Genomic DNA, 23,158 nt, shown 5'->3' with positions numbered 1-23,158 from the left:
GCCCACCGTTCTCTGAGAGGGCAACAAATTTGCCTTTCTAAAAGGAGTCCTTCTATGTCCACAGCTGGGAACCCTGGAGAAGTATTATGAACAAAAAATTCTCTACCAGCAAAGAATGCTCATCAAAATCAAAGTGTAATGAAGGCTATCAAATATGTATGTTGAGTATATCTATTCTGCCCGTTGGTTTTCTCACTGACCAGCCAAGTATAAGAGATCTGCATTTGTAGCTATCATTTGGCCAGGTGGGAATGCAGACAGGATTGATTACAGACTATTCCAAATTCTTATTCAAGGGAAATCTATCTCAATTGCTTTGAAGTCTTCTAGGGAAATAGTTAACCTTTATTATCCCAAAGGTTCTTAATATTGTTATGAGAAAGTACTACTGGACATGAAACATGAGCGTGTTGGAACGACACAGAGGCTGTATAAATGGATTCTCTTTCATCCGTGAATGAGGTTAAAGAGGAATAATGTGCATACCTTGTGAATAAAATCAGTTCTTTTCACTAGTTTGCCACGTAATAAGTAATGTTCATCAGGAGCTGGAAAATCAGTTTTTAGTCTATCATAAATCTTCATTAATTCAGATTCTTCCATCTTTAAATCTTTATGAAACTATAGAAGAGTATAAATTTGAACTATTTATAAGTAAAGGATTTGATTAATACGTTAAATATGCAAGCTACATTCCATGGCTTAGTTATTAAACACTTGAGAGCACAACTTTTTAAAACTTTTTAAAAAACTGGAAACATTCACCTGCATTTAAAAGCTTAATTTGCTAATTATAAATCATTTTTATTCATGCAATTTTTAAACAAGTTTCTGATTTTTTTTAGTTTGATTGAAGTCACCAGATATGCTTGAACATATTTTCAAAACTGAATTTCTTTAAAAATATTGCATAATTTGTAAAGACCTTCCTTTCAGTTAGTCTAGATTAGTGAGATTTGACATTACATTTGAGATTAGTACCAATTAACTAAGTTAAAATGTGAGGGTTTATTTTCCATTTTAATAACCCCCTACATCACATACAGTTCCTTTGGTGGAATAAAAATCTTGCTAAAGTACACATCAGCCACTATAAATAGCAGCCATTCAGGAGAGTCTCCAGAGAGTGTACTTTAAATCGCATATTGTTTAAAATAGGAAATTCTTCCGATGTTCATATTTTCCATTATGGGTGAAATGGTCTACCCCGTGTCACATCTTCACTGGCTTCCATCTTCCTGTACCATTTAGGGATCCAACTGTTAGATTCCAGAAGATTGCTCAATGTGTGCTTTTTATTTTCTTAAGTAACCTGGGTCTTATTGTCCAGCAGGAATTTTGCAAAATTAGGGGCTCTCCAAATGAAAACTAGATAACTTCCAGAGCTGGCCCCAGCAACTAGGTAATGAAACAGTCCTTTATTTCTGGAGCTAGTAGCTCTACTGTGACTGCTTAGCATAACAGAGTCAAACCAGTTTTGATTCCCACAGAAAACCTCGCACTGTTGGCAGGTCTTTCTGGGGAAATCAAGAGACTAATATGGTAAATTACTGAGCAGGAAGTGAACAAACAGACAAGCATGATGAGATGATGGGTTGTCACGCTGGTTCGAAGACCAGAAGCCTCAGCAGGTATAATTACACTCCATCTTTCCCAAGGCACTATTGGCAGCTGCAGTAGATGTATACCTCTGCCCACTCTTTCCTTGAAGAGTCCTTCTGTTTCTCTAATCAAAACTGTTGTGTATATCTTGATTTTTTTTTTTTTAGTGGGGGCCCATTTTGGAGATCTAACATTCCCTCACCATTTCTCCTTCCTTGATGAAGAGGATGAGAAATTACTGTTAAGGGGACTTGGACAAAAATTGTGATATAGAAAGAGTTGATATCTGATGCCCTTCCTTCCTGATAGTCCCCTTTTAAGAGCCCTTTAACTCTTCCCACCTAATTAACCAGGAAAGCAAAACATTCCAAATATAGGTATGTTTCCTGAGCCAGCACCCTCAGAGTATATCCTGGCTACCCAGGGAGTATCATTGCTATGGAAGCTCCATGGCTTATGAACTGAACAGAATGAAGCTTTTATAAAACTCAAGGCTGAGGCAGGATGGAAATTCCTAATCCTTTCATTCCTAAGTGCCTCACTTCAGAGGCGCATGAATATAAGTTCTATCTCACTGAAACATTTGTCAGAGCAATGGTCGAGTGAACCAGGGAGGCACGCCCTTCAGAAAGGAGTTAGTCTTCCACAAGAACTCTGATTGAAATGCGGAATTACTGCTAGGAAACATAACCTAGTATCCTACTGGGTTATGTGGTCAGAAATTAAGACTCTCTTCCCTGCATTCTCAGGAAAGAGTTTGGAAGTCCGAATCATTGGACCCAGCTTGCAGAGTTATGTGTCCAAGAGCACACAGTCAGTGGCAGCAGTAAATCCGGAAACTTTGTCATTTACTCCAGTTCCGGTGCTTTTCCCTCTGCGTTACGCTGCGGCTAACCCCTACAACTGCCTCTAACTCCATGAAAGAAAGTACCTTTTAGATCAAGGATAAGAGAAAGAGGATACTGGATGAAAGTTTAGAAGATCTGGGCTTCCTCATCAGTAAAGTACAACTAACACTTTTCAGGGTGGCTGAGCAAATTCAATGAGATATGGACAAATGTCATCGAAAGTGTCCCTGAGCAAATTCAATGAGATATGGACAAATGTCATCAAAAGTGTAAGGGAGCTGCACATGAAAGATGCTTATCAGGTAGGGGTACCTGTATGATTCATTTAGATCGGATTCACTTCTATTTAACTCTATGTGTAGTGGCAAGTTTCATTCTGGTCATATACTGTGTTTCAAAAGACAGTTCACACTTCTCTCTCTGCTAATCTTATGCTATCTAACTGGCCCTCAGGCATTCTAGGCTTTCAAAAATCTGACTCAGAGAAAATGCTATAAAGTGTTACCTCTCACTCTCCCCAGAGCCTATCACCCCTGGAGAGGGCTTAGGACCTCAAATGCAGATTAGAAGCAGCCATTTTATCTTCCCTTTCCCCCTAGTTGTGAATTGAAGAGGAAATTCAAAAGACTTTAAAATGATGGCTTTATCCCAATCAGAATTAAACCCTGCTGTTGGTCACTTACTTGTCTGGTTTTGCATCTAAGTGAGCAAAAGTCCTCAGGCTTATAGGGATTCTATGCTGTTCCACACCACTGTCCTTACCTCCTGAAGCTCTTGTAAGTGGTATACTCTTGCCTTGAAGGCCTATCTCAACAGTCATCCTTTGGAAAACACCTTCCCAGAGGTCCCCAATCAAGTGACTGATTTCCCACCTTGGGTTTCCCATAGCATTTGTTTGTATGTTAATTATCGTCACCCATTTTATTGTTTGTTTGTTTATATGTCTCTTTTCCCCACCAAATTGAAAGCAACTCTAAATCCAAAACTACATCTTACTCACTTTTATTTCCCCAAAGGCGCATACTCAATGCTGAATAAATGAATGAGCAAACAGATACTTCAGATCATATCTGTGTACCAAGGCAGAACTTTGCTCACTTCGACAAGCTGTTTACGGGAGGCAGAAACATTGGTGACCTTTGTGGTATTCTCCGAGTACTGACACCATCATACCATACCTGGGGTTCCATCACTCTCCTGATAAGCCACTGGAATTTTGACTTCCTATCTTTGTCTCTAGAGATACGAAGAAACTCACCTCCTGTATTTCTCTGATTATTAAGGATAGTGGACTTCTACCCCGTGTAATTTTGACCATTATGCTTACTTAGTCGCATCATGGAGGCAAGTGATATTCATATGGTAAGAGTAGATTCCCTTTAGTTGGCCTATTTGCTCTAGTACTCAAGCTCTTAGTGTTATTTGCTATTAACATTTGCATTATAAGACCAGATAATCATTGAATTACAGGGTTCATACCAAGCCCCAAAGAGTCCAACAGTGAACAAACTATATAATCAAAAATTTCTCTAATGAAAGATGAAGTTTGTGGTCTGGAGACATAAACAACCTCAGTTAATCCCAGGAGGATGGGCAGAAGTAGATTAGGGGTAGGGCCAACCTCAGACTAGTATTTACCAACACTCTTTCTGAAATAGAGAGTGTTTAACACACAAGTTGGGTCTAAAGTTTAGAGTCTAAATAGTGCATTGTTTTCTAGTATTGGGATGAACCAAGGAAAGAAAAAAAAGAATAAAGAAAGATGTTAGAAAACCCAAGACTTTTAAACCAAGATACAGAGGGTTAACTTTATTTTCGGTGAAGTGGAGAATTTTTTGTTTTTATTAATAGTTCATACACCTCAAAAAGTACTGTTTGGAAGAAAGAGGAGAAGCATTTATAAATAGCTATTAGTCAAAACTCTAAGATTCAGATTAATTTAGTAAACATTGACTACGATACAACACATTCTGCAGTAGGCATTGAGTTTCTTAATTACAAAAGTATACCCTTTGGTTAATTCATTATCATAAAATTTGTAATTAAAATGAAGTTAATGAGCTGGAACACCCAGAACACATAGGCTTGGAAGCACTATAGAATAGTCTCAGAATTGTATCTTAATTTAATTTTTAATTCTTAGATCCACTGAAAAAGAGTCAAAAAGAAAGATAATTTGAAGTTATCCTAGAAAGACACTGAGTTCTAAAATACCTAGGGGAATCTCAGATTACCCCAGCTCTCTTTACTTTGCAGCATATTTTAGAAAACTGAATGCATATTTCAGGTCACTGGCTTTCAGATTTGAAGTGTACTGTATGCTACTTTTTGTGTAAGTATCATCCATTTTATCTTCTTTGTTGTCTTCATAAGGTCTTAAAATTAAAAAGCTTTCCAGATGGCTTTTGGCTTTTAAATAAGAAAAATGAATATGATTTTTTTAATTAAATGCTTTCACTAAAACCCCTTCCCTGTTCTATTCTACTCTATGAACTAATGAGCAAAAAGGATCTCTATTGGTTTTTCCTGCCTTGGTCTTAATAATAGCTTGATTTCATTGCTCAATAACTTCAAAGTAAAATAATGTCCTAAAGCTGAAGAGCTTTCTCCTAGTCTATTTCTAACCTCTTGTCTCAAGCTGCCACCATAAAGGCGCCCAAAAAGTGTACAAAAGAACATTTCTAATAAATTCAACGCGTGTCAAATTACATTAGGTCTCTCAGATATAAGCAAGTGGAGTCTAACTGTAATCTATTGTCTTAGTCAGTTTGGGCTACTATAACAGAATACCGTAGACTGGGTGGCTTAAAAGGCAAAACATTTATTTCTTACAGCTCTGGAGGCTGGGGAGTCTAAGATCAAGGTGCCGGCAGATCCGGTGTCTGATGAGGGACCCCTTCCTGGTTTGCAGTTGGTTGTCTTCTTGTTGTATCCTCACACAGGAGAGAGAGAGAAAAAGCAAGCTCTCTCATGTCTATTCTAATAAGAACACTAATCCCACTCATGAGGGCTCCACCCTCACGACCTAATTACCTCCCAAAGGTCCTACCTCCTAATACCATCCCATCCAGGGTTAGTATTTCAATGTATGAATTTGGGGGGATACAAACATTCAGTCCACATCATTGATGGCCTTAGTAAGTCTGAAAAAAAGAATGGGCCAGTAGAAGAGGTCCGCATGGATGCCAGGTCCAGGGTTGGCACTGGTCATCTAGGAATATCCAGATAAAACAGACCTTGAATCTCAGGGTTTGTTCAGTCCTGTGACATGATAAGTATTCTCTCCACTGAGGTAGGTGTTTCTGCACATCTCTGCTTGGCTTGGGTGAAATCTTCCTCATGGTGATGTTCCCTCCCTTTGCTCTGACACCACATCATGAAGCAGTCTCTGGTGACTGAGGCTTCCTGACATTCTGGCTTGGGGAATCGGGGTAACCTGGTTGGGAAGTGACAGCTCCCCAGGCACTGAAGAGGGAGGTCATCCATACTATCTTAATTAATTGGCATTAATTGGGATTCTGATGTATACATCAGTTTCTTGTGAGTCTGTGAGCCAATCAGTCTCTCTGAGACCTGTCCATTCCGAGAACTCCCAAGATCCAGTGGCTGGGGCAGCAGAGCTTCTAGAGCTTGTACCATGAGAAATACTCCAAAAAAGGCCACTCTGTGGGAGTCTGGGAGGACCAGCCAACTGGCCTTCTTGATGCAGCAGCTCTACTCCATTGCTGTCCCCCCTTTAACCCAGAGAGCAAATGATGAGTATTTATTGAGCACCTGCCATATGTCTAACACTATTTTAAGCTGTATCAGTTGCAAAAGAGGTGTTAGGAATCATCGCTGCCAGAAAACAGGTGAGAAAAGGTATATACACATGAACAATGAATAAATAAGACTCTGTGTATCCATCCATCTATTTCTATCTATAGATAGATATCATAATCATGTACTAATTCATGTGATCTGTTAATCACAGAATAGGACAGTACCTTAAAAGGTGTCAGTTATGTAATACCAATAATAAACACTACATCCAAAGTATCCAAAACACACACTGGACTATTTCTCTAGCAATAGGAACAAATATAATCCAGGTCTGACCTCCTAAAAAAGAAATCAATACTTTTTTAGACCTTATATGGTATCACTGGAAAAAAATCTGGATTTGATTCGAGCTATAAAAACCATGTGTAAATTTAATATCCAGATGCATAAAGTGGACACCAGAAAATAAATTTATGGTGTGGAAATATTTAGATACTTTGAACAAGAGTGATACACACTGAGAATTCTGTGGCTTATGAACTAACGTGCTTCCTTTGAAGATGTGACATTTTCCCTGCACCAGAATTACATCCTCAGAGTCCCCATGATAGTTTCTTAATTTCCTTTACAGTTTAATTGTATCTATGTACAAGAAATCTATATTCTAAAATTATCACCAAGGGCTAAATTCATTTTCCTATAGGCAGAAATCATATCTTTCGTGTACACACTTCTTTCTTAGAATTATATAAGGTATATACTATTATTTTCTGAGACCAGAACCAGAGTTTTATAGATGTGCACCAGCAATCATTCATTCAAGAAACTGTTGTTAGAACCCTACTATTTCCAAGCACTGTCTTATCGTTTTAAAGATGTGTTTCAAGCTGGAGGGCAGAGGGGAGTTAGAAGCACAATCTTTTTAAGATAGAAACTTTTCTTTCCAGGAAGAGAAAATAGTCCAGCTGGCTAAAACCCCCAGATTTTAAAAAGAACTTAGAGACTGGACCTAAATAATTGTTGCAAAAGAGTTTAAACAGAAATGGAGCCTCACAGCAAGTCAGCTGGAAGGGCTGAGTCACACATGACAACATAACTATTTCTCAAATGCATGCAAACAAGAGTGGGTTCAAACTTTCTCATCTTTCCTCCTAAGATGATAAATTACAAAGAAATAAAGTCAAAATGAGGAAGACTTTGTAGAGGTGGAGCCAGACACTGGTTCTTAAAGAACCACTAGAATTCAGAGAAGCATAGGGAGTTTAAAAAGCCATTCCAGGGAAAAGGAGAAGGAATAGCTTTGTTGGGTAAAGGCAGAATGCTTCAGGAGATACCAGGAAAACAGTGACAAATGCCAATAATCTTTTCACTGAACAAAAGTCCCCTTTATGATCAGTGTTAGGGTGCATTGCACTGAAGACGTGTTAGATTGCCAGCGGGGTACAGCTGGGGGTCAGGATTTCTTAAGGGGAAGAATTAGCAACGTAATACTGGGGCTCAAGGTTTGGCCTTGGGAAGGAAAGAATGCCCTCTTTTTAACTGAACGGTGGTATCATGACCAGAGGACCTGCATTTCACCATGAAAATACAGAAGCATCAAGACAGAGTGAAATGACGTCTCACTCCCACACACCCATCCTGTTTCATTCTAGAACCAAATACATACTAGGGTGGCATTGCTGGTGAGCCCTCTGGGGTGGGGCCAGCTGTGGAGGGAGGAGAGGAGGGGAGGGGAAGAATAGCCACCTACAGGTAGAGAGGGAGAGAAGGCCATCCTAGGAGAGCGCATGGGGCACAAAGTTACTTTGCAAATTTTTTTTTTTTTTTTTTTTTTTTTGCGGTACTGGGCCTCTCAATGTTGTGGCCGCTCCCGTTGCGGAGCACAGGCTCCGGACGCGCAGGCTCAGCGGCCATGTCTCATGGGCCCAGCCGCTCCGCGGCATGTGGGATCTTCCCGGACTGGGGCACGAACCCGTGTCCCCTGCATCGGCAGGCGGACTCTCAACCACTGCACCACCAGGGAAGCCCTACTTTGCAAATTTTCTTTCTTAAGCTGAATGGTGAGCACACAGATCTTCATTATAGTTTCTTACTCCTTTTAGTCTGTCTAAAAGATTTTAGAATAGGATGTAATTTTAAAAATGTACAGAAACCTTATAACTGTCACCCATATATCCTCAATCAGAATCTGCCTATGGATGTCAACAGAATCACTTTACTAGTAATATAATTCTTAATGATCTCTGCTGATGCAGGACTACCACCCCACCATCAATTTTTTTAAAAAAGTCCTTCTGTTTCTGGAAGTCTGTCGTATAAAACCTCATGAATGGTGCATTCACCCACCATGTGCAACCTCCCATGGCTCCTTGCTGCTGGCCCCCTGCCCCAGTGAAGCCCTCACCCCTCTCTCCCACTGCCCTGGGGCTCACTTGAGACCCTGGGCTTCCATGTCAAAGATGCTGTCTTGTGCCCTTGATACAATCTTTCAAGGTTCCAAAGTGGCCCTGCGTTCGCTTCACTCTTCCGGAATTCCAAAACCGTGCTGTGCTCGTGTAGAGGTAGTAAGGGGGACACTTTCCTCTGCTTCTCGTTGTCACCTGGCCACCAAAGCTTGGCCTAGACTCAGCAAACACCTTGTGGAAGCAACCTCCCGCTTCTCTGCAGCCCACCCCTGTCCTCAGGGCACAGACATATGGCAATGGGCCTCCACTCAGGGACCAGTTCCAAGGCATGGAATAGCAGATAACTCTCCAAACCCCCATGCAAATCGGCTCCCTAGGCCTCCCTCACCACACCGTCACACAAGCCCAGATGCATCTCAATTCCAGTGGTAGGCACAACTGAACTTGAGGCCGGGCCACCAATCAGTTATCCTCCTATTTCAACTCAACGACAGAAAAAACAAATTAACTTGGTCAAGGCCATTATTTGCTCTTTATGAAGCCAGGTGCCCTAATTCACTTATGCAGCACATATTACAGAAGGGCTGATCTCTGCCAGACATTGTGCTAACTGGGCTGAGGGGAGGAGCACAAAAATGGGTAAGACATAGTCCCCCTCCTCAGGGAGCTCACAGCCTAGTAATGGGAGATAGAAATATATAAATACACTCTGAGTGCAGTCGAGGACCTTGAACTCTATGTTGCCTCAAATAGATCATTAGAATTCCCAGGTACTGAAATGCAGGTATATGCTTTCTGAAAGATCTTTTTCTCCTTTCATGAAATCAGATTTTGTGTTTTAAGCAGGAGGGCAAGAAAAATACTACAGAGAGTAACCTGAAAGAGTTGAAAAATGAGTCTCTGGAAAGAGTATGAAGTTCTTTATATTAAGGGTAATTAATAACAACAAAAATAGCTTAACAGATAAATGTTGGAGATAGACTGACTAAGCAACAAATCTGGAGAAGAAAAAAAAAACCACCCTGGATTTAGCACAAAAATTAATGAATGAACTCTATAAGAGATGCTATTATCAACGTGAAAACAATGTTAGGATGTGTTAACAGGAACGTGGCAGGCAGCTCTGGGACTTCAGCCAGCCACATTCAGCCTTGGTCAAGCCTTTATTATGTCCAATTTTGGTTTCCCGTTTGAAGAGTTGTTATATTTCAAGCTGATATTAAAAGGATGGAAAATAGGCATTGGCATTTAGCCTAGAAAAGACCAGACTGAAGGATGACTTAATACCTGTGGCCCTAACAGAGATAAGTGGATTTCTATTTCAGCCACAGGAAGTCTAGTTCAATCACAGAATAAATTGAGCATAAGAGTGATTAAACACTGGGACCTTGATCGTAGGATGTCACCTTAGAAGTATGGTGCTTCAGCTCCGCTGCTTTCAGAATACTCTTCCCTCCCCATCTTGCATTAGTATATTTGTATGCATATCTTATCTCCCTTTGGGACTGCCCTTCTTATCTTTGGAGCCCTCCATGGCACTTAACTCCACGACTTGCTTGTAGTAAATATTCAAATAGTGTTAAGTAAGGGGAAGATGCTGGGACAGAAACTATATGGCCAACACTGTAAGGCAGACAAGAGAGTATAGCAACTCAAGATGTGTTACAGGCCTGGAGTCAGACCAGAGAATAGTTCAGAGAATTGTGTCAGCAAAGGCCATACAGATTCTCGTGACAAACAATGACTTTCTATAACAGTACATACATCTCTCCACCCCCTCCTCCACCCAGCCCATCACACAATTCCACAGTGGGAACTACGAAGACTTTATCAAAGACACGATAGGGAAGGAGAGGTGAGGAAAAGACTTTATTGGATGGTAGAAAGCAGAGGAAAGAAAGAAGAGGAGTCTGTAATTTCTGCAGAAGGAGATGGAAAAAGGGAGAAGTATTTCATGAGAAGATTTCTTAGGAAGATCTGTTAAAAAGCAATATCACTGGAAAATACAAAGCAATATAGTTTAAGTGAACATGTTCAGTGCTTTTGGGGGTGGGGAGTGAGGAGGAGGGTGATGCCCTCAGGTGTGGAGGAAAGACTCTAGTCACCAAGGGAAAGGAGGAAAGAGGTTCAGCCTACAAATATGTAGTTAACCCCTTCGTTTCCATTCCTGTCCACACCTTGGTGAGCCGTTGTCTAGGCAAGATCTTTTGCTTCATTCTAAATGTGTAGAGTCTATGAATTTCTTTGTAAGAAAAAATTTCTTCAAGATGTTTTAAACATCCCCTTTAAATTACTTGAACGGTTGCCTCTCATGTGAATAGATTTCCTTTGACTTTATGTTGTGTTTCTGTAGGAGGTGAGTGGCTCTGTATGTGTGTGTCTTAAGTGCATTAAGGCAGTACAAGGGGCACTTCCCACATACCTCTCTTTTCCCTAGGGAATTGCTCCAAGGTAAAAGCTATTCTTAAACAACCATTGCAGACCATAAAGTCTGGAAGAGATCATGGAGATCCTACCTCCATGAAGTAAAGTTATTTTTTAAATCATATTTTATTAATAAAAGACCACCCTGTGGTGGGAGCTATTTCATTCTATAGCACTGACCTCCTTCAAACCTTCCCAGCCCAGAATCTCTCTGATGAAAAATTAAGCAAAGTATCTAGAAATGAAGGGTGCTATCAGTAATTTGAGAGTGGCCCAGACTTCCGTTTCCCCTAGTAAAAGAGGCTGGAAATGTCATATGTATGACACCTACTGTCTTGCTGGCCCTGCTGTTCATGGTGCCAATGAATGATCACTACTTCAGTTCTCAGAGACACCAGTTCTGGAAGTTGGACTCTGAGTACCCGTGTCTGTGCTACACAGTGACGGCACATGTGCCTGCTGGTCTCTGCAGAAACAGACACTGTTCACCAATTACCTTCTGGTATGTTCTTCCTAGTTCCTCTCACCTTGCCTCTCCAGCCCCAGGAAGCTGGACCACAGAAGCCTACCTGGGAGCACTTGCCTACTCCAGCCCTGCTCTCGTCTCATGATTCACATCTCCAAATGCATCCAGTCTCCTTCTTATTGTCCTTTGTGCTCTCCCTGTGCGCTACTGGTGTCTGACCCACGCCCAAAACTCACTCCTCTCTTCACTATTGTCATGTCAGTACCCTATTAGGTAGCAGGAATTATGACATCCATTAGTTTTACAAACTGAAGACAGACAGCTACTTCCCAAACACATTACATTAATAACAAGGGGCCAACTACAGTGTGCATGATTTCCCTCTTTCTGTATTTACAACTAGGAAAATAACTTGGTGGATATCTTTTATACAGCTGGCCATTCGCAGACTTTCAGTGCGTGAATGTCAGCATATTAGTGGAAGATTACTAAATTCTTGCTCTCCTGTGCACGCGCGCGTGTGTGTGTGTGTGTGTGTGTGTGTGTGTGTTGAGAAAGAGAGAGAGAGAGTCTGGGCTGGCCTGGAAGAACCACTGAAGTTTTTCCAGGCTACTCCATTCTATGAACTTATTCCAAATATGCCAGAGCTATACTTGCCACCTCAGAATTGGAGTGGGGGTGGGAAATGGGGGAAATCAGGAGGCAAAACGTATTCCCAAGGTCATTTGAGTCCCATAAGCAAATGTATTAGTTTTCTATCAATGCTGTAATGAATAACTACAAACTTGGTGGCTTAAAATAGCACAAACCTATCTATTGTTCTAGAGGTTCAAAGTCCAACACAGGTCTCTCTAGGCTAAAATAAAGATATAGACAGGGCTGCATTGCTTTCTGGAGGCTCTATGGGAGAATCTGTTTCCTTGCCTTTCCAGTTTCTAGAAGCTGCCACATTCCTGGACCCCATTCCTCTATCTGCAGCACCAGCAAGGTCATCTCTCTGGCCATTATTCTATACCCATATCTCCCTCTGACCTCAGCGGGAGAGGTTTATCTCACTTTAAACACCTGTGTGACTAAGACTGAGCACATCTGGATAATCCAGGGTAATCTCTCCACCTCAATGCCTTTAACGTAATCACATCTGGAAAATCCCTTTTGCCATGTAAAGTAACATATTCACAAGTTCTGGGCATTAGGACATGGATGTCTTTGGGAGGAATATTATTCTGCTTGCCACAGCAAATCACTGAATATTTTAAAAGGAAAAAAATTAAATGGGAAAAATGTGGTAGAAAGAGGAATAGCAAAATGCCTCAATACATGTATCTATCACAGCTTTGGAGCAATAAACTCAAGTCTAGTCAGTGAGTATTTCATTAAAGCCTCTTGTGTGATCTCAGTGAGTGTCTCATGCACTTTAAATAGTCAATATGTGCTGAGTGATAACATATATAATCAAAGGGATATTTAAAGGTGTATATTCATCATGACATATAGAGATAATTAATTTTGAAGTTCATTAAACTGTATTACTCTATAAACTATGGCTTTGAGGACAGCGTAGTACTTAAGCAATAAAACAACCAAAATTGTCTAGTTAGTTAAAGTGAAGAGAGGATTTAATCTAACTAAATTAAACCTCTTCAAGCTGAGCACAGGAATACTTGCATTGGTTCCTCTCCATGACTTTGGGTGAACTTTTGAAGTGCTCTGTGCCTCTGTGTCCATGTTTGTGATATGAAGCCATAGATCTCAAAAGATGTTTTTCATCATATGAAGGATGTGAATCAATGTGTAAAGTTGATTGTTTCTCCTGCTATTTACCAGAAGAATCATCTTAACCCTACATTGTGGAGATCTGGGTTGTTCTACTTATTTAACAGAAAGCCAGTCCCATAAGTATCTTGGTGCCCAGCAGCAATCTGTTCATTGCTTGTTAGTGATGAAGAAGCATATTCATAACTCAAGCTTAGATAGAGTGTCATCTCCAGATAGAATCAACACCGCCCCCTCCACAGGGGTTGGAATCTGGTTGCTTTCCAAGCTATTGCTGACCAGGCTCCCTTGCCTGGCCTGGCGGATGAGATCACCACACCAGAGTGCCACGGGGGCAGACCGGGCCCACTGTTGCAACATGTCCCTTCGTCAAGCTGTTGCCCTCATTTCACCAAACACCCTGTATAACACAGCATATCACTGATCCTCTGGCTCTCTTCCCTTTGCCTTTGTATGCATTTTTATATCATGCATCTTCCCCTGAATAAAAGGGATAATAGGAGTTTCCCAGATTTGATTTCTCAGTGGGAACTGTTTGCTTTGGAAGCCACTGACACCAATGCTAATTGAGAACAGAGCTCAGAACAAGGGCCTGAGAACTGCACCCGGATGAACTTTTTGGTGGGCTGATTTCCATTGATCTCTTCAGAATTGGATTGTGCATGCAAGTGATACCATGGTCGACTGTTTTCCAAAAGGCTGAGCACGTAGATCAGTGTCTTTTCCTTTAACTAGTTCTCTGCCTTGGAAGAATTATTTGTAATTGATCATATAAAGTCTTCATCATGAAAGCTACTGGGGATCCTGGCCCCTACCGCCCAGTAATAACATTCTGGAAATCACAAAGCAATCTGGGCCGTTTACAATCTAAATCTAAACATGATGGGCCTCTATTAGAGAGATTACAGTAAAAAATAACAATCAGCTCTCTGATGATCCTATGCGAAGGGAAAGGGTGGGGAGGAGTAAATTTGGCAAAGGACAAGCCCAGACTTTCGTCACAGGGACAGACCAAAGTGTTAACACAAAGGGAGAGCCCGGGAGCATCCTGCACACTGCATTTCAGCCACAAATAACATGGCACCTCCGCGGGCCCGGTCCACGCCCTGACCGCTCAGAGGGTCTCAGCACCTCTGCGCCCGCAGCCCTTTTCCAGCTGCAGACATGCTCGGGGGATCCGGATCGCAGGGAAGACGCAGCCTGGCCGTGCTCTCCCAGTGAGTGCTCGCTTCACCTCTTCAGTTTTTCTTCTTCTTCTTCTTCTTTCGCATAAAGGAATCGTTGTAAAAAAAATAATAAAATAATTTTTTTGTTTTCTTTTAGTTGTGGGAATGGGAGGTGAGAGGAGAAATCAGGAGGCAAAGGAAGGCAGTGAGTGTGTAAATATCAGACCTGTATGAAACTTTTTGGTCTCAACTTGGTGGTGGTTCTGATTGGTTTTCCTCTGTTACTTATTTATTTATTTATTTTGGTGGTTCGTAGACCATTTGGGGGTGTTTATACCAAAGGCACGGGTTTTCTTATTCCACATACCGATCCACAAAGCATCGTGTTTCTAAAGATCTGCTGTTAATTTAGACCTGAGCCCTCTGCTCGGAGTGATCCATCTGCAGGGCTCAGAGACTTTGGCTAAAGCATACATTGCCCAATCCTTAGAGTCAACAGCCCAAAGCCCTTAATACACTGACCATCTGACTGTGACAGGACAAGACCCAGAGCACGTGCTATTGATCAGACAATTGTTCAGATAACAGGCTCCAAAGTTTAGGATCCTGGAATCTTGGAATGTTCAAGCTAGAGGGGCCCCTAGGGCTGTTTGCTGCAATGCTCTTCTTCTATGGACAGGGAAACGGAACCCAGAGGGGCAACTCCACTTAACCCAAAGCCAGACAACAGTCAGTAGCAGGGAAGCCAGTGTCTTTGTACTTACAGGCAAGGGCCCTTTTCACGCTGACGTTTATGAGGTTTGGAAAACTCACTGGGTCTTGGGAAAAGGTAAGGCACAAGAGTAAGAACACCAGATGGCCTTTCAGTAAATCTGTCCCATTTTTGAGAGTTTTGGCATCGATTCAGCATGACAGTTGTTGTTCCATTTGTTCCAGCATTTGTGCAACAGCTCATCAAATAAACAGGAACTCAATGGGGTCCTAAAAATGAGACCCACATCCACTATATTAGCAGATCTCTTGGATAACCAGTTTCTCTAAGTGTGATCACTCAAGTGTGAGAGCACAAAGGGGTGTTAGAGGTTATCTGTATGTTCCTGTGGTTATCAGACTGGTTGGGGGGCTTTGTTTTTTTTTAGCAAATTTACTGTTACAAGGAATCCTGTTACATAAAGGAGATGTTCTGATTAAATAGGTGGTTTTGAATCTAGAGCTTCTCATCCCTGCTGCAGTCCCCAGTCATACCCCCATTGCTCACACCCACCCCACTCCCCATACCTCTCTACCTCACCCCACCCTACCCACTCTGCCAAAACTTCCTTGGAATCCTAGGTCTCCATGGAACTTCAGAAACCCTGATCTTATTTAATGCCACCATTTCAGTTAAGGAAACTGAGGCACATGGGGTGAAGGGCTTGCCCAGTGTACACGGCTGGTCAACAACAGAGCCTGGAATGCAGGGCAAAGAGCCCAGTCTGCTCTGTTTGTGTGTGTGTGTGTGTGTGTGTGTGTGTGTGTGTGTGTGTGAGAATTCCTGGTTCTGAGTTTCTTCCCGCTCCATCATGCCCACAGTTCTATCAGTTTACTTTCTCCATGTCTCTCTCACTCTTCTCTAATCACTCTCTCATTTCCTGAATTTCAGCAGTTATCGCCCACCACCTGGACAATTACAGTTGCCTCCTATCTGGTCCCGGCTTCAGTCTCTGTCCCCTTTCTGATCCTGTCCCCTCCCGTCCTCCCACCCCCACCTTTGAAGATAGACCCCACTCTCCTCAACGTGGCACTCAACGTTCTCCACAGTCTGCCTTTAATATCCCTTCCCATTCTGACCTCCCCCTGCTCCGGCCAAATCAGATCACTCACTGGTCCCCAATCGCATCATGTACAAGCCACCTCCATTCCTTGGCTCACTCTGTTTCCTACGTGGAGAACACTCTATGTGCCTCAGTTTCCCCTCTGAAATGGAGACATTAAAAAAGATGGGGGTTTCTGAAGTGTTCCATGGAGACCTAGGATTCCAAGGAAGTTTTGGTGGAGTGGGTAGGGTAAGGTGGGGTAGGAAAGAGATGGGGAGTGGGGGGGGTAAGCAATGGAGGGTGATTGGGGAGTAGAGTAGGAATGAGGGGCTCTATCTCATTTGTTCCTGACTTCCTCCTGTCCTTCAAGGCCCAAATCAAATACTACCTTCCTCCACAAGGCTTCCTCAGCTCTTCTTTTCTCTCCATATCCTTTGTACACCCTTCTATTATTAACCTTGAACTAAAGTTAGTGGTGAGCATGCCTGTTCCTTCCCTTCCCTTCCCTTCCCTTCCCTTCCCTTCCCTTCCCTCCCTTCCCTTCTTTCTCTCTTTTTTTTTTTTTTTTGCAGTACGCGGGCCTCTCTCTGTCGTGGCCTCTCCTGTTGCGGAGCACAGGCTCCAGACGCGCAGGCTCAGCGGCCATGGCTCACGGGCCCAGCCGCTCTGCGGCATGTGGGATCTTCCCGGACCGGGGCACGAACCCGTGTCTCCTGCATTGGCAGGCGGACTCTCAACCACTGCGCCACCAGGGAAGCCCTCTTTCTTATTTTTTATCCATTTACAGCAGGTAGTAATTTCACCCTTAACCAGATAAGAGATCCAGTAAAGTCAATCATTTAAAGCCAATCTCTGAACCCAAAAGTGAGCAAAAGTGGCTAGTGGAATGCCAGTGCAATATAAGGTAATGCACTTGAGGGCAGGGACTACTTTGGAACTTTGAACCTTCGGCTTCCAGCACAGTGCCAATGCTCAAAAAAATATTCTTTAGCTTTCCCATTACTGGATAAATCAAACTCAGTTCATCTGAGTTCACACTTTTCATTGGAGTCATCAGAACACACAAAGCTTTTGTGCCTTCTGCTTTAGAAGAAGTTTTAGGTTAAATGCCAAAACAGATGCCCAACAAAATGAGCTGTAAATTCCTCTGCATTTGCATCAGATAATTTATCTCAGTTTCATCACCTACAGAGCGAGATTGGCAGTGTTTCTTTTATGAGGTGCATTAAGATTCCTGAGTGCCAAGACCTACCCAGAGCCATGTTATTTTCAGGGGCAATTGTGATTGGCTGTTCAGTTCTTTAGATTTCAAGGTGCTGTTTAATTTGTTCCTGGTAAGATTACTGAGAGATTCTGTCACTTGCAGTCTAATATTTTCACCACTTACTTTCTCATTTTCCCAAAGCCCTGTGAAGTCTTCTTGAGTCAAGATTTTGGGTTTCTTACAAACAGCCATGCTTTTGTCACATTTTGTAACAAATGTGGAAGGGTATGTAAATTTTTAAACCATGGAATCAAAGAAACATAGGAAATTATTTAGTTCATCCCACTGTTTTCTGAAGAAACTAAGTTAAAAACATGTCAGGGAAATCAATAATTGGCATAATTGTATAAGATACAGAAGACGTGCACGTAAAAATGTTCAGATTTGTAAAAAGTTTAGGAATAAATACCTGATTTATTCAATCTTATTGGGGAATGTAGCATTACAATTTTCCAGCATGCTAAATTAAAAAAAAAAATTGTAATGAAAACTATGTCTTTCCCTTCTTTAAAATAGATGTTAAAATACATTTGAAACACTTCCCCATTGCTGAGAATTGTCACTATGAATATAGTTTTTTAAATCATGCCGTGAAACTGTGGTATCTCAGTGGATACAACTCTCATCCAGAAATTGTCCAATTATTGTGTGCTGTCCTCTATCCTTTGATTTATTTTCTCTCTCCTAATTGCTCTTAATGCGTTCAGCTCTAGCAGTTCCACTCTGTTTGGATGTAGCCAAGGCTATCAGGAAGCCCCATTTGTTACAATTGTGTTCAAGGAAAAAGCCAACAGTCTGGGCAGTGGAGCACTCAGGTGCCTTCTCTGTTACAAAGTAAAGCGCATGTACCTTCTGTGGCTGTTGGTTTGTACACCAAACTGGCCATTTTTTACTCACTTTTGGGTTCAAAGATTGGCTTTAAATGATTGACTTTACTGGACCGCTTATCTGGTTAAAGGTGAAATTACTACTTGCTGTTAATGGATAAAAAAATAAGAAAGAATGGCAGAAAAATAGGCAATTGTACTTTGCACGTATGGGGCACTCTATAAATGATATTGCTGAATCTCTCCTGCAGTGGTGACTACACCAAATCTTTATGGAGTTGGTCTCGACTTTTTCGCGTGTGTCTTACTGGCCACCTGGCCACAAGCACATGGGCTGAGTGCCTGGTGGCCACAGGCCTGTCTTTCCTTCCTGGTTGAGGTAATTTGCATTGCTCACTCCTCTTTCCCTCTCCTGACCTTTGACCTATTTCTATCCTTGACATGAGCCCTCACTTCATACTGCTTCTCACGTCCCTCCCAGTCCCCCCAGAATGGCTTTGCAGAGGCAGGGCCAGCTGAGGCAAGAGGAATGGGGGCTGGGAGGGTGCTCTTCTGCCATCTGGAGGCCAGTTTGCCCCTGGCATCCCTAGCTGGACCGGCGAGGATGCCTTTATCCCGTAGAAATGCAGCTTCCGTTCTCGCTACTAGCTTCAGATATATCCTGGGTTTTAAAAGGTAGCTGTGGGCTGGCCTAAGATCCCAGCTGCCATGTATAATAATGTTTGAAGTTCCAAAATCCAATTTGCAAATTAAGGTTTTGGAAACAAGCTTTTCATAAATGTAGGACTGCCTGAATTCATTTCCAAGCCTAATTGAATTTTTAAGAGGAGCCTTTAAAAATCTGTAAACCTCACTCATTTCCATGCATTCATTCAACAAATATTCATTGAGGGTTTCCTGTGCCAGTTAGTGCTGCTGGACTAGGCACTAAGAACATAAAAAGGAACAAAACACAGACTCTGGCTTCAAGATTATCTAGTCTTTTAACCTCCCACCCACTGCAGGAATCTTTCTTCAGCCCTCGCACAGCCACCACCCAACATACGCGCAGCCATCACCCAACATACGCACATCCCCAGATCCATCAGGGCGGTGGCTGCCAGCAGAGCAGTACAGCCACCCGATCAGCGTTAGCCACATCAGTGCTTTCCTGTTTTCTCTTTCCCTCTGACCCTCTGAAAGAAATACCAGTTTCTTTTAACTTATACTTAAGTATAAACTTAAGTATAATAAACTTAAGTTTATTTTGTGACTCAGTATTTTACATATATATACAGACACACACACAGATCTCTTTGAAACAAATATTTCACAAAACAGTGCTCACTCTTGCTATGTACACCCTCTGATATTTTCTTCTTTTCAAGTTGTGCTGTAGATTTTTTTCAGCTTTATTAAGGTATAATCGACAAATAAAATCATAATATGTTTAAAATGCACAATGTGGTGATCTGATAGATCTGTACATTGTGAAAGGATTCCCATCATTAGGTTAATTAACGAATTCATCACCTCTCATACTTACCTTTTTTTTTCTTTTTTGGTAAGAACACTTAAGTTCTACTCTCTTACCATATTTCAGTTATACAATACTGTATTATCAACTATAGTCACTGTGTTATACATTAGATCCTAAGACTTTATTCACCTTATAACTAAAAGTTTGTAGCCTTTTACCAGCCTCTCCCCATTTCCCCCATCTCCAACCCTTGGCAACCACCATTCCAGTTTAACTTTTGTTTTTTAATTCCACGTGTAAGTGATACCATGCAGTATTCGTGCTTCTCTGTCTGGCTTATTTCACTTAGCACAATGCCCTCCATATTCATTCATGTTGTTGCAAACGGCAGAATTTCCTTCTTCATTTTTTAAAATAATTTTTGTTGGTGTATAGTTGATTTACAATGTTGTGTTAGTTTCAGGTGTCCTTTTTAAAGGCTGAATAATATTCCATATTATTCTGTATATATTATATATGTTACAATATTCCATATTATATATATATATATATATATATATATATATATATCCATTCATCCACTGATAAACACTTAGGTTGCTTCCATACCTTGGCTATGGTGAGCAATGCTGCAATAACATGAGAGTACAGATATCTCTTTGATATAGTGATTTAGTTTCTTGCCCTCTGATTTTCTATATTTTATATATAATTAAAAAATGCTAGTCATAAACTACTAAGTAGATTTCAGAAGCTGCAAACTGAAGTTTGAAAACGACTGAACATATTACATAATCTTGGTAACCCTGACCACACTGGCTGCCTGCCTCAGGGATCAGCCTGGAAGTTTAGGAGAGGCTTTTCAGGTGGGAATCAGAGGGTCTGGATCCTGGTCTAGCTCCTTCACTAATCAGACTGGGATTTCCAGGAAGCCACTTCATCTCGCTGCAACGCAGCTGTAAGATGCAGATGCTCATGCCTGCTCGGTGTAACTTGCAGAGTGGTAAGACCATCCAGTACAATGACGTGCGTTAAAGTATACGGGAAAAAACTAAGTACATAACAAATGCAAGTTATTATTAAATAACCTTATTTTTCCCGATTAAAATTTAATATCAGAGGAACAACTTGGAGAGACCATTTGTTCTTTATAGAGTTGTGGAAAGATCCTTGCATGGGCTGTAATATTATGCAACTTCACAAGTGAAAATCTGAGTGGCATTTGTTTGTGATGTTGTAACTAGGTTTGTATTTAAGAAGCTCAGTCAGGTCATCCTCTTTCCTCTGCCCTTAAATACTTTTTCTGGTTGTAAAATCAAGGAAGCAACTAGGTGGTCGGTGGGTGTTTAACTCACGAGCCAACTTGTGAAGGAGTATGCTTTGCCTGATAGTATCTGCTCTAGCCCACTGGATTTATAAACACTCATTTCCACTGCTATTAAGACTGCTTTTTATTAAAAACAACTGACATTAAATAAAAGTAACCAGTAAAGGAGATAACTTTATTAAGAAGGGTTTAAAACAATAAACTTGTAGAAAAAATATGGTACTTTTCTCACTGATCTTTCACTTTTTCTTTGTAACCTTATTGTAAACCTCATCTCATGCAGACATTGATTAGAATGCTTCTTTCAAGTGCTGATATTCCTATTTAGGGCCTGGTATTTTAGGCTGATATTTTCTATGCTGATTAATTCCTATTTAGGGCCTAACCCACACTAGACATTTGCCTCTTCCAGGCTAGCTCTGCCTGCTCCATCAGCTCTCCATGTCTTTTATTTCCATGACTTCTTTCTGATATTTACAAGGAATGTCTACACTCACCTTTTCTAGAACTCGATTCTCCAAATCACTGTACCTTTCACTTTGTATGCAACTGAGATAATATAAAAAATAATATAATAAGGGCTTCCCTGGTGGCGCAGTGGTTGAGAGTCCGCCTGCCGATGCAGGGGACACGGGTTTGTGCCCCGGTCTGGGAAGATCCCACATGCCGCAGAGCGGCTAGGCCTGTGAGCCATGGCCGCTGAGCCTGCGCGTCCGGAGCCTGTGCTCCGCAATGGGAGAGACCACAACAGTGAGAGGCCCACGTACCGCAAAAAATAAAAAAATAAAAATATAATAAAATAAGGACTATATTCATCCCAAGAAGAAGAAAATTAATTTGCCACATTTCCTCTTTAAAGAGTGAAAACATTCTTTACACAGATCAGCAATACCCCACCAAAGGCCATAGTTTATAATTACCTTGCATAGTTTCCAGAGAAAAGTACATGAAATACATAAAATTTAAGTAATTTTTTCAACCTACCTTTAATATGATTTCATGATATTTATAGATTTTGTGTAATTTCCATAGCTACTTAATGAATTATTCTGATATGTCTCAGAACTGAATTGAAAATAATGGTGTTCACACAACTTTTTAATGAGTAAATTAAGGTCCAAGGTGGCCTAGGTACACTGAACTTTTGGAACAGAAGAGATGGCTTTAAAGAGAAACTGATCGCTCACCTCTGCCATTTCTCCAGTAGTCTTTCTGGAGCTAAACAGCACTGTTGGCTGGGAAAAAGTGTCTCAATACTCTTTCTACTGACCAGACCCACCTTTCAAAGTAATAAATGGTCCCATTCTTGGTACATGAAAACTAGAGTCGGGTATCCTGACTCCCACATCTGTGTTTAGACCTCAGTCATTGCTAAGTGTGTGACTTGAGCAGTTCTCTTAATTTCACTAGGCCTAAGTTTCTTCATATGTGGGGGGAAAATATTATAGTATCTGTCTTGCAGGTTTAGTGAAAATTAAAAGAATTAGTTATGTGAAGGTGTGTAAACCACAGTGGATGTTTAAGCAGTGTTAAATTTTCTACCTTCCCCTTCCCTCTGAGCACTCCCTTTCCTAAAAACCCCAGGAGAGAAATGGCTTGATATCTTACACCAACAAAGCAACTGATGCTGGGGCAAAAGGCAGATGAATTCAGTTTGTGATTGACATGTGTTCAAAAAATCCATCTACTCTAGAAAAATCAGAGGAGCTCTTCATCTCAGATTTTCATTGCTCCATTTACTTCCTACTTAAAAATGATAACCTATACTGCTGTACTTTGGATAACTCTGAAGTTAAAAGAAATTTGCTAAAAATAGACTTGGGGCAAAATATAAAATTACTACTTTTCCAAATTGGCCTAAACCAGACACACTGTGAAGGAGGATATAGTAAGAAGTAGGGGTTTGTTTGCCAAAGACTTCGATGCCACCAATCTTTAAGTAAGCTTGATAAGTAAGGAGAGTATAAATAAAGAATATTAACTTTGAAATCCAGATAAAGTTGGACCCAAATCCTAGTCGCATCATTTTATTAACT

At 41.2% G+C, this 23,158-nt stretch overlaps 1 protein-coding gene across 7 annotated transcripts in view; it reads left to right on the top strand.

Moving 5' to 3' along the window:
• Positions 1-23,158, top strand: part of CALD1 (caldesmon 1) — a 181,401-nt gene that overhangs the window by 98,504 nt on the left and 59,739 nt on the right. Inside the window, exon 1 of one of the 7 annotated variants that reach the window (XM_032642606.1) lies at positions 14,288-14,500. The exons of the other annotated variants lie outside the window; for them this stretch is intronic. Within the exon in view, the coding sequence (XP_032498497.1) occupies positions 14,448-14,500 (53 nt within the window). The 5' untranslated portion in view covers positions 14,288-14,447. Of the gene's footprint in view, positions 1-14,287; positions 14,501-23,158 lie in introns of those variants that run through there. 7 annotated transcript variants of the gene reach the window in all.

The sequence above is a fragment of the Phocoena sinus genome, chromosome 9, assembly GCF_008692025.1.
Source record: "Phocoena sinus isolate mPhoSin1 chromosome 9, mPhoSin1.pri, whole genome shotgun sequence".
NCBI lineage: Eukaryota > Metazoa > Chordata > Mammalia > Artiodactyla > Phocoenidae > Phocoena > Phocoena sinus.
The sequence above is the reverse complement of the archived record's forward strand: the minus strand, read 5'-3'. Positions and strand labels throughout refer to the sequence as shown.